Source organism: Lemur catta, chromosome 18 (assembly GCF_020740605.2).
Source record: "Lemur catta isolate mLemCat1 chromosome 18, mLemCat1.pri, whole genome shotgun sequence".
NCBI classification, from domain to species: Eukaryota; Metazoa; Chordata; class Mammalia; order Primates; family Lemuridae; genus Lemur; species Lemur catta.
In genome coordinates, this window is record NC_059145.1 from 32,877,762 (window position 1) to 32,894,353 (window position 16,592).

The 16,592-nt window shown below is 33.8% G+C and overlaps 1 protein-coding gene across 2 annotated transcripts in view; it reads right to left on the reverse strand.

Moving 5' to 3' along the window:
• Positions 1–1,111: 1,111 nt before the first annotated feature.
• APPL1 (adaptor protein, phosphotyrosine interacting with PH domain and leucine zipper 1) overlaps positions 1,112–16,592 on the reverse strand; it is a 30,459-nt gene continuing 14,978 nt past the window's right edge. Inside the window, exons 9-22 of one of the 2 annotated variants that reach the window (XM_045530446.1) lie at positions 15,715–15,797; positions 14,573–14,731; positions 13,701–13,889; positions 11,580–11,622; positions 10,231–10,287; positions 7,723–7,814; positions 7,120–7,302; positions 5,868–5,920; positions 4,734–4,908; positions 4,601–4,637; positions 3,857–4,003; positions 3,149–3,199; positions 2,759–2,848; positions 1,112–1,552 (exon numbers count right to left, since the gene is read on the reverse strand). In XM_045530446.1, coding sequence (XP_045386402.1) covers positions 1,406–1,552; positions 2,759–2,848; positions 3,149–3,199; positions 3,857–4,003; positions 4,601–4,637; positions 4,734–4,908; positions 5,868–5,920; positions 7,120–7,302; positions 7,723–7,814; positions 10,231–10,287; positions 11,580–11,622; positions 13,701–13,889; positions 14,573–14,731; positions 15,715–15,797 — 1,506 coding nt within the window. In that variant the 3' untranslated portion in view covers positions 1,112–1,405. The remainder of the gene's footprint in view (positions 1,553–2,758; positions 2,849–3,148; positions 3,200–3,856; positions 4,004–4,600; positions 4,638–4,733; positions 4,909–5,867; positions 5,921–7,119; positions 7,303–7,722; positions 7,815–10,230; positions 10,288–11,579; positions 11,623–13,700; positions 13,890–14,572; positions 14,732–15,714; positions 15,798–16,592) is intronic. The other variant, XM_045530447.1, reaches the window with a different exon arrangement.

The following is a 16,592-nucleotide window of genomic DNA, read 5'->3' on the forward strand; positions in this document are numbered from 1 at the left end:
ATAAATGTATGACTATGTAAAATACTTTACTCAATATATTTAACTTGTATATATAGATACTTTTTCATGTGAAACACATGAACATGATTTCTATCAGCAATGTTAAAAATGTGATTAAAGAAAAAGAAATCAAGATTTGACACAGAAGATAGACAGTATAGAAATATTTTAACCTTGGCACCAGGCTAAAATCCTTCCTTGGTCAAATTCTCCTACACTGTACCAGGCATTCAATTTCTTTTCAATCTTTCATAGAATTGGACCTGTTATTCATTTAAAGAGTTAGAAGTACTTAGAACAATTAGTGCAAATTACTCTATTCTCATACATTAGTTATTTGCCTTTGTGGATATAAAGTGGTGATTCAGTACTTTATCAAAACATGGGATTATGAAAATACTGGGAATATCAGTCTGAAATTTTAAAGATTAGATTTTCTAAACTAAACTCTGAGAATTTTTACTTTAAGCATGAAACATAATTGTTATAGAATTTCTTTTGAAATGTCACTTGATTTTCAATAAAAACTATTTCACATAATGCAGAAAATACAATGTATCATCCTGTTACAACATCCTTACACATCAATCCTAATCTAAAATGTATCTGAACAACAAAAAATTTTTTAATAAATTCCAAAATCTTATTTTTAACCATTACTGCTCTGCAGCAATAATTGAAGTCCCAACCTGAGAACTAAGAGTGTGATAATAAAATGCCAAGGGCTGTATCAATCTTGAACTGAATACACTTAAGCGTCTTTCCTACTAGCATCAGGTGTAGTACATCAGAGAAATGTGAGCAATCTAAGCAAGTGCCCTGAAATCCATAGTACCACCTGCCACAATCTGAAACCTTAAGTGTAAAATCCGTTCTAATTATTTTATAAAAGTTCTATTGCACATTTAATATTGTTAAAATATCTGCAAACCTGTAGAATTCTCTGTATAAAGGGTTTTAAACTTATTCAGCTGAATGCTTCCTCGTTGCCAACAAAATGTTCCTAATCAAAGAGAGAGCATATCCATGAACATCTGAGCCTGAAGAATAAATAATTTATGGTCACAGCCAATTATAATGCAAGATAAAAAGTTCACAGTTTGAAGAAAAAAAATGCTTGAGCAAATATAACTCCTCAGCAATCTACTGCAGAGATGAACAGGCTTCTTTTAGACATGTGGAATTTAATGTTAATGCATAGTATATTATGTTTAAGGGGGAAAAAAATCAATGCAAAGCTAAGTCATCAAGTTCAGTCTTATTTTTTAAAATGAAGCTAAAACAAGTAAATATAAAGCTTAGTCTCCTCCTTGATATTTCAACATAGTTGTTACCTTATGCCATTTCACCACAGAAATTGTCAAATTCCAAGGGGGGAAATATGAATCAAAAAGCAAAGGTAAGTTTATGCTTCTGATTCTCTCTTCTTTCCTTCTTCTCCCAAATCACTCTCTTCTGACTGGCTACTGCTAAGGACAACAAACTGCCCCTCACTACTAGCTTGGTTTGGTCTACTGGAAGCAGCTATCAACCGACTTTGTTCTTCCAAGTCCTAGTGGAAAAGACAGAAAAGAAACTAAGTTTATTGTCTGCAGTCAAATGGAAAACTATGCAGTTAAAATACATACTTGAGAGCCACTTCAATCCTTCTGTCACAAATACAGATTCATAATTTTGACGAGAAGAAAGGCTACATCCAACCACTGTAACACCAAAGTGAATTTTGGCGCCATTCTAGAAATCCCACAAAAGCCAACATTCAAACTCAAATCTCTGGAGTGTGTTCCTTTTTTCTTTTTTATGGCTAACCACCAAATCCAGGCCATCATCTCTCACTATAAACTACAGTAAAAGCCTCATAAGGGATCGCCCCACATCCCTTCCTTTCCCCCTCTGAGGACTCTTCTGCATTCCTGTCTAGTTCATCTTGCTAAATCAGGTGTCACCTTCCCTCAGGCCACTCTAGCCTATCAAGAAAGCCTGACTTCAGTGTCATCTTTGCCACTTTCCTCTTCTTTGTCCACATATCCAATCAATTGCCAATTCTTACTGATCTGTTCTAAGTATCCCACAACTGTCTTCTCTTTTCTATTCCTACTGTCAATGCCACAACCAGTAACAGACTCTTAATAATCTCCTCATGGATCACCTATCAAATGTATTCTCCAGGTTTTGCTCTGAAATCTGTCTAGCATGAAATTCCTATTGGATGGATAATGATTGACACTCCTGGCAGCATTAATATACGTATTTTTATTATATACATATATAAGTATATAATTTATATTATACATAATCATAATATTATAGATAATGTAATTATATAACATATATGTTATAAAATATATAGTTATGATGAATCAAATAACATATTTTATACACACACACACACACAGTCCTCTGGGGGAAAAAGTATGTTTTCCACCTAGAGGGCAAAATGGCTTTCAATAATGGCAGTTAAGTCTGTATAGCCTCTGAAAAGAACAACTTTGACAGAGACAGCCCTCACTGATATGTGAAAGTTCTGGTATGTTTGCTAAACAGTAAGTCATACTACATGTCAATATAACTATAATGTAAACGTCACATCAGAAAACAGATGTTACCCTTTTCTGCCATGCTATGAATCATCTGGTTATGGAGTGGCTGAGCAAGCAGAAACCTTTCACTTGGAAATTCAAATGTGAAAGTCACCGTGCTGAATGAAGTTTTCACAAACACCATATAAAGAGAAGCTCCAGACATTAAGACTGCATACCTTTTCAATCTGTTTTTGTTTACTGAGTTCTTTCTGTTGCTTCTCTTTTACTCTTTCTATTTCTTTTTGTTTTTCTGATGCCCTACGATCCTAAAGAACAGATGAATAAAACTGATGAATTAAATATGAAATAACTTTAAATTTTAGACATTTCAATTAATATCTCTTGTAACTTCGAATTTTTTTTGCATTTATATATGAGAAAGCATATCGACAGTTTACATTCTATGGTAGACAGTTATCCAAAGTCTAAATGCTGTATCAGCAATAGCATCCACTATTAATCTTGCTTAGCAAAATCATTTTATCTACTTGCTAACATGAAAGAGCTTATATTATTATACCACTTTAGTTACTATTCTTGGAAAATCAGGCATCTCAGATTCTTACCAGTTCAGCATGCAGAGCTATCTGTTTTGCCAATCCAACAGAATCACAAATCTAAAATGACAAAAAGTATGTTCTCAGGTAGTTCCTACATCAAAGCAATAATTTCAAGTATTCAAATACCTGATATAACTAGTTTTATAACTAGTCATAATACATTGCTTCAAACAAAAGCTAATTTAAGAATGCTCCAGCCCCCAAACCAAGCCTTTGTATGTTTTCTTCAGAGTCTGTGAGCTTTCAAGGCTCTCACCTACTTTATGTACCCTACTTCTTGTTATTTCAAATTCTTTACTGATATAGTAAGGCTGCAAACAGTGACATTATCAGCTGCTCCAAGCTGAAAACATCTGAAAATGGCTGATTGATGATGGGAATATATTCCATTTCCAGGATAAATTAATGAAGCTAAAAGATCGTACCAGCTATCAGTGGCCAGGGAGGCACGGGTCTGAGTCAGAAGGCCCAACCCAGCAGCCTGGCTCTCTTCAGAGTAACATGCTTTGGTCAAGCAGCTCAGTAGAACGAGGCAAAATCTGGGCGTTTTTTCCAGAAGTCTCAGTCAGAATCACATAAGAATTTAATCATGTAATTTTTAATTATTAGTAATTTTATTTAATAAGAATTTAATTGTTATTAAATCTTGGTGAGAATCACTTAGTGATTATGATTAAGTATTTAACATCAGAAACATTTTGAAAAGCCATGTACCTTTTCCCCTTCATTGTTTGACTCAAATATATAGCAGACTGATGACAGATTACTTTCACTTCTCCCTCCTGATGTCCGAAGAACAAATCCAAAAAGGCGCTTATTCTCCTGGTGTGTAGCATACAAAACTACATAGGGTAATGGAAACTGCCACAGAAAACATCAGAGGCAAACATGAGATCTTTCAAACCATTGCGACAGCACTTATATATAACAAACTAACATGCTAAATTCTAAAATTATCATAAATATTAAAGCCAATTTTTTTGACAGACTGGTAATCCAAGAACAAACAATGTCATACTTGGTTTGGATTACCAAGCAGAACAAGAGGGTGTTAAATACTGAATTTGTTTTATTAGTTAACACATTTTACAAAGTCCAATTCAGTAACAAAAATGGTCTTTTTAATAAACAAATAGAAACACACACACTTGCAGCTATTTGAAATAGATAATTATAAAATACTCTCAATCGTCTTCACCTTTTAATTCCTACTGTTCTTTGTTGTGTATGATACATGCTTCCTAACTGAGGGGTAAACACTAAATATCGCACAAAATTGTGTTCTTTTAAGTTACATGGAATGTTCAATTATAACTTTTTGGAGATGGCCATAGATTTAATTGTAACAGGCTAAAGATCAATCATAATTGCTACTACCATACCTGAACACACAGGGTCAGGATTATTATCAAGTTGTAAGATGTGTATATGCACAAAGCTTAAATCTGTAGAACTCACCGTGAGCCTTGTAACTTGTGTCTGTGGATCAATTAACCTACAATAATAATTAAAAATTTGGAAAACAAATTTTAATTAGGGTGAAATTATGTAACTTTTTCTACAGGTTTTTTAGGGAGGGGTTATTACTTACTTTAAACAGTCACAAGTGACTAATAAATGTGATTCTGTCATACGAAAGATGTTATGGATGGCCCGGGCAGCCAAGATTTGGCGCATCGTTTCATAAACAACATCTGGATGGTCATCTGATTTCACCTCCATAGAACCAAGGAACCGGACAATAAATAACTGATGAAGAATAGAATCTATAACAGAACAAGATATGTTATGCATTTCTAAGTCCCACATTTATTTTCCAAAAGAATAAAATACGCTGCCTCCTTTTAGATTTCCCAGTGAAAAATTCAACCTAAAGGGGAGGTATTTAGAAATAACTCCTAACTGCCGTGTTCAAATTATAGGAAAATTAAGGTCTCAAATTCAAATAGCAAAGAGTAGTGCTTCAACAATTGGTGTTTTTGGGTAAAAAGAATTCCTTGCACTATTACTGCTTTTCTGTCAGTTTGAAATTATATTAAATAGATACAAGGAAAAAGAAAAAATAAGTTATGCTCCAGTACTAGAATTTAAACATCAGCTGTTAGGAAAAGCTTAAAGGATATCTTATGCATTGAGAATTTGACTATGAAGTCAAAAGTATGATATTCTAAAATTCTCTATAATTCTGTATGAGTAACAATATCTAAAGTCAGATTAAGTTCTGTTGTTTCAAGTGTACTATGAGTAAATAGAGAAAACTTTGAAGTTAACATTAAAACTGAGCATAGTAGCAGAGCAAATGTAAACGACAAATTCTTCACAGAGTTTACTACTGAGAAGTAGTTCTAAAATACTGAACATCTGAGGCCGGGCGTGGTGGCTCACGCCTGTAATCCTAGCTCTGGGAGGCCGAGGCGGGAGGATTGCTTGAGGTCAGGAGTTCGAGACCAGCCTGAGCAAGAGTGAGACCCCGTCTCTACCAAAAATAGAAAGAAATTGTCTGGCCAACTAAAAATATATATACAAAAAAAATTAGCCGGGCATGGTGGCTCATGCCTGTAGTCCCAGCTACTCGGGAGGCTGAGGCAGTAGGATCGCTTTAAGCCCAGGAGTCTGAGGTTGCTGTGAGCTAGGCTGATGCCACGGCACTCACTCTAGCCCGGGCAACAAAGTGAGACTCTGTCTCAAAAAAAAAAAAAAAAAAAATACTGAACATCTGTTTTACCTTCAGTTTCAGATTTTGTATTTCCTCCAGATTCTCCAAATGGATTTGTACGCCTGAAAAGTTGAGGAAAAAAATATGAACATATGGTCGGTTACGTGGAAGAAATCTAATTATTGAAACCAGAGTTAAAATGAAGAGTCACAAAACTTTGTACATACATTTTAGAAAGAAAAACTCTTAAAATGGTCCATCCTGGTAAGGAACACCACTGATGACCAAATTACTATGATGATGGCTTCTGCCCTCACACATTGAGTTAATAGACGGCACCCAATGTTGCTACATTTTAGAAGTTTAGCCACACACAACAAAAATCAACATTATAATAAACCATTGTTGCAAAAGTTCTTGAATTTAAATAAGCTAGCACAGAGGAACACTGATTTAGCTCCAATCTCAGCTGCTTGAGAAAAATGCCAAGGATTTCCTGGGATTGTAAAAATCTCTTTTTTGGTTCTCTAAGTACAAGTTGCAAGTCAACTATGATGATTTGAACATTTTCTAGTTTTAAACCTATATTTCTTAAGGTATGAGTAACAATGCAAAAGAAAAGTGAACTGGAGGTGGAAGCTGTCTCCCTCCTTAGTGTGCATGGCTTGTGGCACACCCACAGTGAAGGAAGAAAAGTACAATTCAAAGTAGGTTTTGGAAGCAAACAAAGCTAAATGGTTCTAAAATAACATTAGCATTAAGATTAACAGGAGGCCAGGCGCGATGGCTCACGCCTGTAATCCTAGCACTCTGGGAGGCCGAGGCAGGTGGATTGCTCGAGGTCAGGAGTTCGAGACCAGCCTGAGCAAGAGTGAGACCCTATCTCTACTAAAAATAGAAACAAATTAGCTGGCCAACTAAAATATATATAGAAAAAATTAGCCAGGCATGGTGACGCATGCCTGTAGTCCCAGCTACTCGGGAGGCTGAGGCAGTAGGATTGCTTAAGCCCAGGAGTTTGAAGTTGCTGTGAGCTAGGCTGACACCACGGCACTCACTCTAGCCAAGGCAACAAAGTGACACTCTGTCTCAAAAAAAAAAAAGAAATTCAGAAGTAAATATTTTTGAAACTACATTATCTTAACTCCTTTAATTGAGGCAAAAGACTTAAAAATCTGCATGATTCTTCCCTAACAAAGTTATGTTAGGTAATTAAACAAAAAAAACTATAACATAGCTGATGCACTTGGTATGTAAGAGATGACTCTCAAATGTAGAAATGGAATCATAAACTTTACAGACCATAGCACAATGTCCCCACCTGCCTCCCTGGCCAGAGGCTTTTGCTTGGCCAGGTTGATCTTCAGACACAGGAGAAATTATGTCAAATTGTATTGGGGTGTCTGGGGCAACAAGGGAATCTAGAGAGAGGGCAGCCAAATTTGTGGACTCAGATCCTAAGGAGCCTGAACTGCTGGTTCGCGCTGTCGGTGGCCGAGATTGCCTAAGAACAAAGGAAAACAAGAAGGCACTGCATTTAGTTTTTTCTTTTGGAAATCAAATACTTAACAAACTATGAAAAAAGAAAACATAGTATTATAAGTCAATGAGAAGAGTAAAACAAATTTCAATAAAAACAAATCCCAAATCATAGCTACTTAATAGCAGACTTCTTTCTTTCCAATTATTAAACTCAAAAACATAAATCACCTCAACCTAGAGATTTAGTTGGAAACACTAGGAAAATCTGAAATAATTATTTATTTAGCACCCTACTGGCAAATTTACCATTTTGAAAATATACTTCCTCTGTTCAAGGAACTATTTGGTACTAATATAAGCAGTACTGCTAAAATCAAAGTGCTCACAAACACTTTAAATAGCCTGTATAGTTCTTTAAATAGCTCTCAGTGTGGTAACTCACCCTGCTGGCCGAAGGCTCTCATGCCTCTGCTGGAAAGATGGGGAAGGAGTGACAGCTTCTAGAGCTGACTGATTTACTCGTGCAGCAGTTTCCTATTTTGATTATTTTTTTTAAAAAAGGACTAATATTAGTAAAGTGAGAAAACCAAAAGTTTGAATATAACTCTGAATTGTTAGAATGCTTTTGAGTTCACTTAAAATACAAATTAGAGCTACTAAAGTAGTTCCACATTCTCTCATCTCAATATTAAGGAATATAATTAACTTCACAACATTATAAACTTAAGTTTCCTCTTGCTTCCTTTAATCTAGAAAAACAGCTGATTATTTTCTACTAATATACATAATTATTCTAAATCATTTTTTCATTAAATTTTTAAAGAAAAGATTGTTTTTTCTTTAAATTTTTAACTACTAGATATTTTGGATTAAGGTTTGTATTGCTAGCACTCAGCACAGTGCCTGGCACAGCAGACGTTTATTGAATAAAGAAATTTAGAAGGAGTAGGAAATATTCACAAAACATGAAAGTTAGTATAACTATGCTGGTAAAGTTTTCATAATTTTCCAGAATATATTTATGCTCAGAAATATCTATATATTTATTAATTTATAAAGTTATCATGGGTATTTTCAGACCAAAATTTGAAAGAAAGCTTTCCATTAGAAATATTTTAGACTTACTGTTTCATTTAAAAGACTGGCTGAATAAAAATGGTACTTAAAGATCTGTTTTAATGTACATATAGTTAATATTACCCTTCTGTACACTCGAAAATGGTTAAGATGATAAATTTGGCTTTTACCATAATTTTAAAAATGATCTTTAAATTAGAAAAAATAATCGCAAAACAGTTTTGCATTTCTGTGCCTTACAGTTAGCAAAAATACAAATACAATGCCACAAATTGATCAAAATTTCTATGCTCATTAACACAGATAAAACAATTCTGGATAACCTGGAAAATACTAACTAAAAATTAGAGTTCTGATAACTGGTAGCAAAAGATTATAAGTATGAACTAGTCAAATCCAAACATTGTATTCCCTATGTATTTTCTGGGTGATAAAATAATTTAATTTGCATTTTATTTTTTGTTTTTCCCAAGTAACCTTACAAAAAAGAAAAGCTAGACTGGCAGGAGATCAAGTTACTAAAAGCAAAAACCTTCCCTATAGTTTGTACTGATTTTCTAAGATTAAACTTATAATTTATTATAATAATATATAATTATATATTTTCATATAACCCATTATTATAAAACTAACAAATTACTAATATTTTGAATGTCATAAGATTTTTGTTTCTTTAGTTTAAAACTTCCCCCTAGGCATTTAAATCATTTTTCTTGGCAGGTACCTCAAAGTCATTAAGATGAAAACAGAACAATTCTTCTTTTCCAAATTATTCTTCTCTTTCCTTGGGTTTAAAACCTGAAAATCATCTTTACCTTATCTCTTTCATCCTACACATCAAGCAGTTACTAAACTAGTCTAGACCCTCCTGTCTAATCCACCATCACATCAACAGCAGTTTAAGATTTAGAAGAGTGAGGGCCTCCCAGAGAAATTAGCCCTCTCAGCCTCACCTGAAATCATCAGCCCCTGCCCAGCCCTGGGAGATGCTAGGGTTCACAGCACAGTCAGGCCCACTAAGACTGCTTTTGTCGTAGGGCCAAGTACACTACAATCTGGGCCCACTTGATTCCTTCCAGAATTCTCTGTACTTCTGGGTTCTCCCTGAATGTTTGGACTGCATCTATGGCTATGTCTACACTGCAGGGTTCATCTGTTTTGATATCCTTGCTTTCAAGGTATAATTTGCAAAACTGGAAGTTCAAGCTACACCAACCTAGACATACTGAATCATAATATGCATTTTTACAAGATCCCCAGGTGATTTGTATGTACACTTCAGTTTTCTATTATTCTCTACCAAGACTTTTAACTCTAATTACATCACTCATTTCATAAACATACCATTTATGCACTTGTGCTTTTGTTTTTATTTTCTTATCGGCAATGTCTCTTCTTTTCCTCAAAACTCAAATAAATCATACCCAGCTCAGGTTTCTACCATCTCCACAGGGCTTCTTCTAAAGTGCACACTGATCCTAATATTCTCAAAACTGAAGCCATTACCATATGCTTTCAATTCTATCCTGTTTTATCTGAAATGTTACTTAAAGTTTTAGTTTTGTTTCCTCATACAGATAGGCTCGTGGAAGGCAGAGGCCATGGCTTATTTTTCTTCTATATTTCCCTTCTCCACATGCTCAACAGAGTTAAACAGTCAATACCCGGTAAATATTTGTTGGTTGACTGGTTTCAGTACCTTTCGAAATTATTGTTCTAAGAAGATCACTCATTACATACATGGTACATTAAAGCTACCTATTCAAGATTAAATTAAAAAAATGACAGAACTTGAGAAATTATGACTTAATAAAAGCATGTAAGCCACAGAATTCAATTTTGCTAGATCTGGGTAACAAAATAAAAATATTACCTCCGGATTTTCACTTAAGTATATTTGTTTAGATATGTTGTTTATTGTACAGATCCACTGCAAGAGAACAGAAAAATATAATTAGTAATTTTTATCTACAAAGTTTCTCCTCTAAAGGTAAATGATGTTCAATATTCAATTGAAACAGAAGTTTCATTAGAATTAACACATAATCTTCCTTATAAGACACCTTATAAGGAAGGTACATATATAAGAGAACATTCAGTAGTGTTAGTAATTATTTAAACATATGCATAATACAAGAGAACATTTAGCAGATTTATTAAAGATCCAAAATTTATTTCATACAAGGAAATAAAAATGTAGCAATCATACTAAATTACAATTTAATAGTCTACACTTATCTTCTTATATCACTTCCCCCCATAATCCCCACCAAACAAGACAGTGTGCGCTCAGGTATCGTAATTAACACCAATGAAAAAAAGTTAAGAGATAAATATATTCCTGGTGAATATATTTTACCTACCTCCCTTCTTTCAAGTTTATGAATAATTAGCATAGAAAACATTCTCTTCTGCACATCTTCTACTTCACTCTCAAGGATTCCAGTGGCTGATGAACCTCACTAAACTAAACAAATATTTTGTTTGGTAAACCATGCAGAGAGCAGAGAGACATTTGTCTGTGTTCCTCAGAGACCAAAATCAAATTTTAATATTAACTTTTTTCCACAAGAAGTAATAAAGGTAGATCTCTGCAGAATTTCCAAATTTGTCTTTTGCCAACACAATTATAACACCAGGATAAAAAGGCTCAAAATCAAGCTAAGGTATATTTTCATGGAAGAATATTTCTCAAGACAAAGTTTTTGAAGCATCAGTTCTTGCTAGTTCCTTACCTTCCATATTTGGTGTACTAGTAGTAAAAATGGAGCCAAAAATAAAAGACTCATGAGGAAGAACAGACACTCCCAAATTTTTGTTTTTCTGTCTTTCATTTCCCCGAAGTTTTAAGCCCTAGTTGCTTCCTGCCGTGCCACATCTGCTGCCACTATGTTCTTACTGCAGCAGATAGTGTCTCAGAGGGTTAGTGAGAGAAGGGAATAAACTGTCGTTCCCATGATACTGACAGCATGCCAGATGGCAACAGTCACAAGGTCATTTCTGAATTTGAGCTTTTAAGATAGCAGAGAGATGATCACTAAGGTCTACCAGCTATAAAATTCTGTGAGAAACTTAAGATTGTTGCTTGAGGACAATAGACTTTTACAAAAAAGGATTTTTAATTAACTAGGATTTTCCAAAATTTCCACAATGAATATGTGTTTTGTTATCAGAAGAGTATTTTTAAATGTTGCTGAAGAAAATAACTAAATAAAATTTTACCTCTTCATGGTCTTTTTTACTCTCTGCTTGCAAAATTGAAGATCTGGAAAAAAAGAAGTTTGAGCCTGAGTTCTTTTTAAAAGTACTTTGAACATGATCTGAGAGAACTTTTTATCTTTAATGGTATCAGTATATGTAAAAACCAATCAGTATTAAAAAACAAAAACAAAACACAGCCAACAGTATCTTAGGAAAAGGAGACCACCACAGGCACCAAGACTCAGACTTTAACTAACAGCTCTGATTTGGGCTATCTATGCCAAATGTATCAAAAGAAACAGGTACTAATCCACTGAAGACAGACCACAATAAAGGTACGCTTCAACAACTAAGACAATGCACTTCAACTTCTGTACTTATCATATATATTTCAAATACAAATCATTGATCCTAATAGAAATAACTAACTTTACTTCATTATTATTTTTCCTTTAATAGGGTTAAATAAAAAATTTCAGTATATTAATCACTAATGCAGTAATATTTAGCTTTCCTATAGATGTTAATATTTTAAAAGGTAGAGAAAAATAATTCTAATTTTGCATCACACCAGGAATATGAAATGAGAAATCATGTTAACCATTAGCCAAAAAACTGAAAATATAAAAATGTAACTATTTGTAGTAACATATTAACAATTTGGTACTTCTGATAAATGAACACAGGGACATCTAGTGTGATAAGTGAAACACAGTATTGGCATTCATTATATATCATATAAAAGGAGTATGAAATAAGGCCATCCCAGCACTTTGGGAGGCCAAGGTAGGAGGATCACTTAAGGCCAGGAGTTCAAGACAAGCCTGGGCAACATGGGGAGACTCGTCACTACAAAAAATTTTTTTAAAAATTAGGTGGGCATGATAGTATGCACCTGTAGTCCCTGCTACTTGGAAGGCTGAGACAGGAGAATTGCCTGAGTCCAGGAGTCTGAGGCTGCAGTGAGCTATGATCTCACCATTGTACTCCTGGGCAACAGAGATTCTGTCAAAAAAAAAAGTAATATGAAATTTTGAAATTTGGTATTTTCAAATTTGATATTTGAAATTTTGGTAAAAGATAGTGAGCATAATATCTTTCTTTAAGGGGCAAAGTTCAAATTTATTTATTTATTTCTATAGTATCTTAATGTACATAAATATAGGGGAAAAATGACTTTCAAGGGAACCCAGAGGCTGCTTCTGAATATTACGAAAGTTCAAAGGTTAAAAACAATATTTTAATTAAATAGATGGAAAAAACTGCAGATAGCCTAAAAATCTATCATTAGGAAAATGTTTAAATTGTAATATATGTCCTTAAATAGCTTATAATGCAGCCACTACGTTTTTAGTAAGTATACAGATCCAAATTATATATAAAATATTTCTTCAACTATTTAAAAAATGTACTTAAAACTACAAGGCAACAGATCAAAAAGTTAATTGTTGCTTCTGGTTAATGAGATTATAGGTTTTTTTCATACTCCTTTTTATATTTTTCTATGCTTTTTGAAAATTTGTTCTAAATGCTAAAGATTCTCATTTAATGCAAAGGTAATAGAAATTTTTCAAAATGGCATTATAAACATTAATGAACAAAATAATATCAAATATTTGATTAACATTTAAAAATAACACTATTGTTACCACTTACTATATGTTAGGCACATTACATATATTAGATTTCTATTCCTCATAACAATTTACCAAGTAAGGATTACAACTCCCCTACCTACATTTTATATGTAGAAAATGGAGCTCAGAGGGGTCAAGTCACTTGTTTAAGTCCACACAGTAAGTAATGGATCCAGAATTTGAACTTTCTGATCCCAGGATTGGGATTCTTTCCATTAACCTGTGCTGTCTTCCCTATGTTATGCAGGATTTTTGGTTCCAGTCTTTTAACATGAAATCACAGGTCTTTATCATATGACCTTGCTTTGACAACCTCAAAACATTAAGATATCATCTAATCAATTCAAAAACAAAAATTAAACACATTTCTACAAGATTAAGGAGCAAATTATCTTAGTATGTAAGTCTGGAATATCTATAACATTTCTGAATAAAAAGGAATTATCCTACATTTCAGTAGTTTAAAATATGACAGACATTATTAATAGCAGGAAAAAATACTAACTTTTTTCCATCAAAAGAGGTGATCTGAAAACAGTATCGCCTGTCTTCACAATCCACAGCCATCACTGAACAGTTGTCTATGTCCATGGCCAGGCCTCCTGCTACATCCCCACGGGCCTGACTCATTAAGTTTCCACCCTGTGTGAAGTAAAACTGTCTGTCCCAGGTAGATGACACCAAGCCTGTTTTACTAAACAAAGAAAGCACATTCATGCTTTAATAATTACACACCTGAAATCTCCTTATCATCAGCCAGACACAAGATAAAGCAATAAGAAATAGTTTGCAAAAAGGCAGCAAGGTACCAAGAAAACATAAATATGTTTTTCAGTCTCTAAAATAAATTCATGTATGTTGACTCACTTGTGTGAATGTATGCCGTTTCCAAAACAAGGCTGGAAATTATCAAATTGCAGCTGCTATAGTGATAATCTATAAAATAGGGGTTATAGTTCAACTTCTAAGGGATAAATTCAAAACAAAAAAATTTATTTGACTCCCAGGGTTAACCTGCTTCATCCTATTGTCAGGTGAAAACTAAAATTTGACTTGATGCTGTAATTACTTGTATTTTACGGTATGATAAATGATATTTAATAGCATTCATATGTTATCAGAGATTTATTTAAACTCCAGTTGGTTTAACTTTTATAATTCTAATTACTCAATAAATATCTAGGTAGAATTTTACTTCTGAAAAGTATACATGTACCTTATCTGTCAAAAAGGTCACATAAATGCTAACACTACTAAAAAGGTTCAACCTTTAGTAAAATCAAGACAATTTGGCAGACAATATCAGTTATTTATTATATTCACTTGGCATTGCCTTACATGATATACAGCATGTGAAAATAACAGTAGTTTTCTTACTTTCTAGCATTAAGGTATCCAGCCTTTCGGGTTAAGTTTCGATTAACAGGAAATTTGGTGGGGTCTGGGTCAGGCATATATAAAGGGTCACTGGCTACTTCCAAATCTTCTATTGTCTGTTGCATGGTCTCTACATCACTGTCCATTTCCCTGCGAACACTAACACAGAGAACAGATTATTTACTACCAACCACAACTGACAAAGAACTCCTTACCAATCACGTTTACCTATGTTATTTGTTTTGTATGTATTTTCTCAAACAGAGACACAGTGGCATGGATGCCTAAAGTAACTTGAATACATTTTGAAACAGCTTTACATTTTATTTGAAATTTAGATATTTTGGAAACAATACTAAATTCAAAAACTAAAAAAGCAGCTGGGTGCAGCAGCTCGAACTTGTAATCCTAGCAAATTGGGAGGCTGAGGTGGGAGTTGCTTCAGGCCAGGAATTTGAAACCCTTTCTTTAAAAAAAAAATAGAAAAATTAGCTGGGTGTGGTGGCATTTACCTGTAGTCCCAGCTACTCAGGAGGGAAGCTGAGGCAGGTGGCTTGCTTGAACCCAGGGGTTTGAGGCTGCAGTGAGCTATGATCGTACCACTGCACTCTAGCCCAGGTAACAGAGCAAGACTCTCTCTCAAAAAAAAAAAAAAAAAAACAAAACAAACAAAAAAAAAACAAAACAAAACCTAATAAAACCACACTGAATGCCTGACTTTGGAGAAATTTTCAAACTGCTCTGTCCTGTGCCTTCAAAACAACAATCATTTTCATCTCTCTCCATGCCTCAGCCTGGCCACATCACTGCTCAGCCTTTTGAACCTTATAACAGCTTTCTCTCCCTCTTTAAGTTTCATGGCTTGGAAACAAGATTTATTTAGTAATCTCCCATCTAACCCTCACAATTTAGAGTTTAAGGATAATTTCACTTATGGATAATTACTATTATGTGTCTGCTATATTTAGACACAAAACTGATTTGACAGTGTTATGCAATTGAGTTCACATTCTATGGAAAAAATAGTGAAAAAACCAAGAAGCAATCATGGCAGATATTAAATATTTTTAAATTATGGCATTTGGCTGTTAACTTATCATTTATGTCATTTCATTTTCAGTTTTAAAGAAAAAAAAACTTACTTCTGTACACTTGTTCCAATATTAGCTAAAAATTCTTCCAGTTGTTCGCTGAGATTTTCAGAACCCATCTTAAAGAAACTTATCTGGGTCGGGAGGAGTGGGGGGTTGAACAACACAAACACACATTAAAAAATACTTAAAGTAAATCATATAAACAATCTCTGAGATACATGGTTAAGTAAAAAAGAGGATTGTTTCCATTTGTGTAAAAGTTAAGTTGTAGTTTGTGACTTCTACTGGGCATGACGCCACTGAGGAAGCTAGACTTAAATTCCACTGTATATCCTTTTATATTTTTTGAATCTAACAAGTAATACATATGTATAATGATTTTAATTGGAAAATAAATTTTAAAGCATTTCAAATAAATTATACAGATAAACTATTTCATTTTACTATAAAGATAAGTTTTATATTGGATATAGTAAGTACAGTACTCTTTTACCCACGGGAATATTCAAATTTCTTCAAACTCTTGATTTTTAAGGGACTAATATCTTATGTTACCCAAAACTTAATTTTCTAGCCTCCTTCCTAATATACACCTCTTTGGGCACTTTGCAGTTCATCTATTATTTTTACCTCAGGCAGTACACAAGGAATGTACGAAAAATATTCAAACTTGTTCATTCTCTTTCAAATCTATTACGAAGCAAGAGTAAGTGACAGCTCCAACAAGAGGTGTAACTCTGAAATTCATTTAGCTTTCTGTTCATTACCCCCAATTTGGGAAACAAGATCTAAATACAAGGTACGTGGTTTCATTGACCCTAAAATATTTGAAATCTTCATCTGCAAGGAAAACCATTCTTCCTAACTTCCCTAAAATAGTACTCTAATGATATTTTTAAAAATTACTCTTTGAAGCATAAACATGA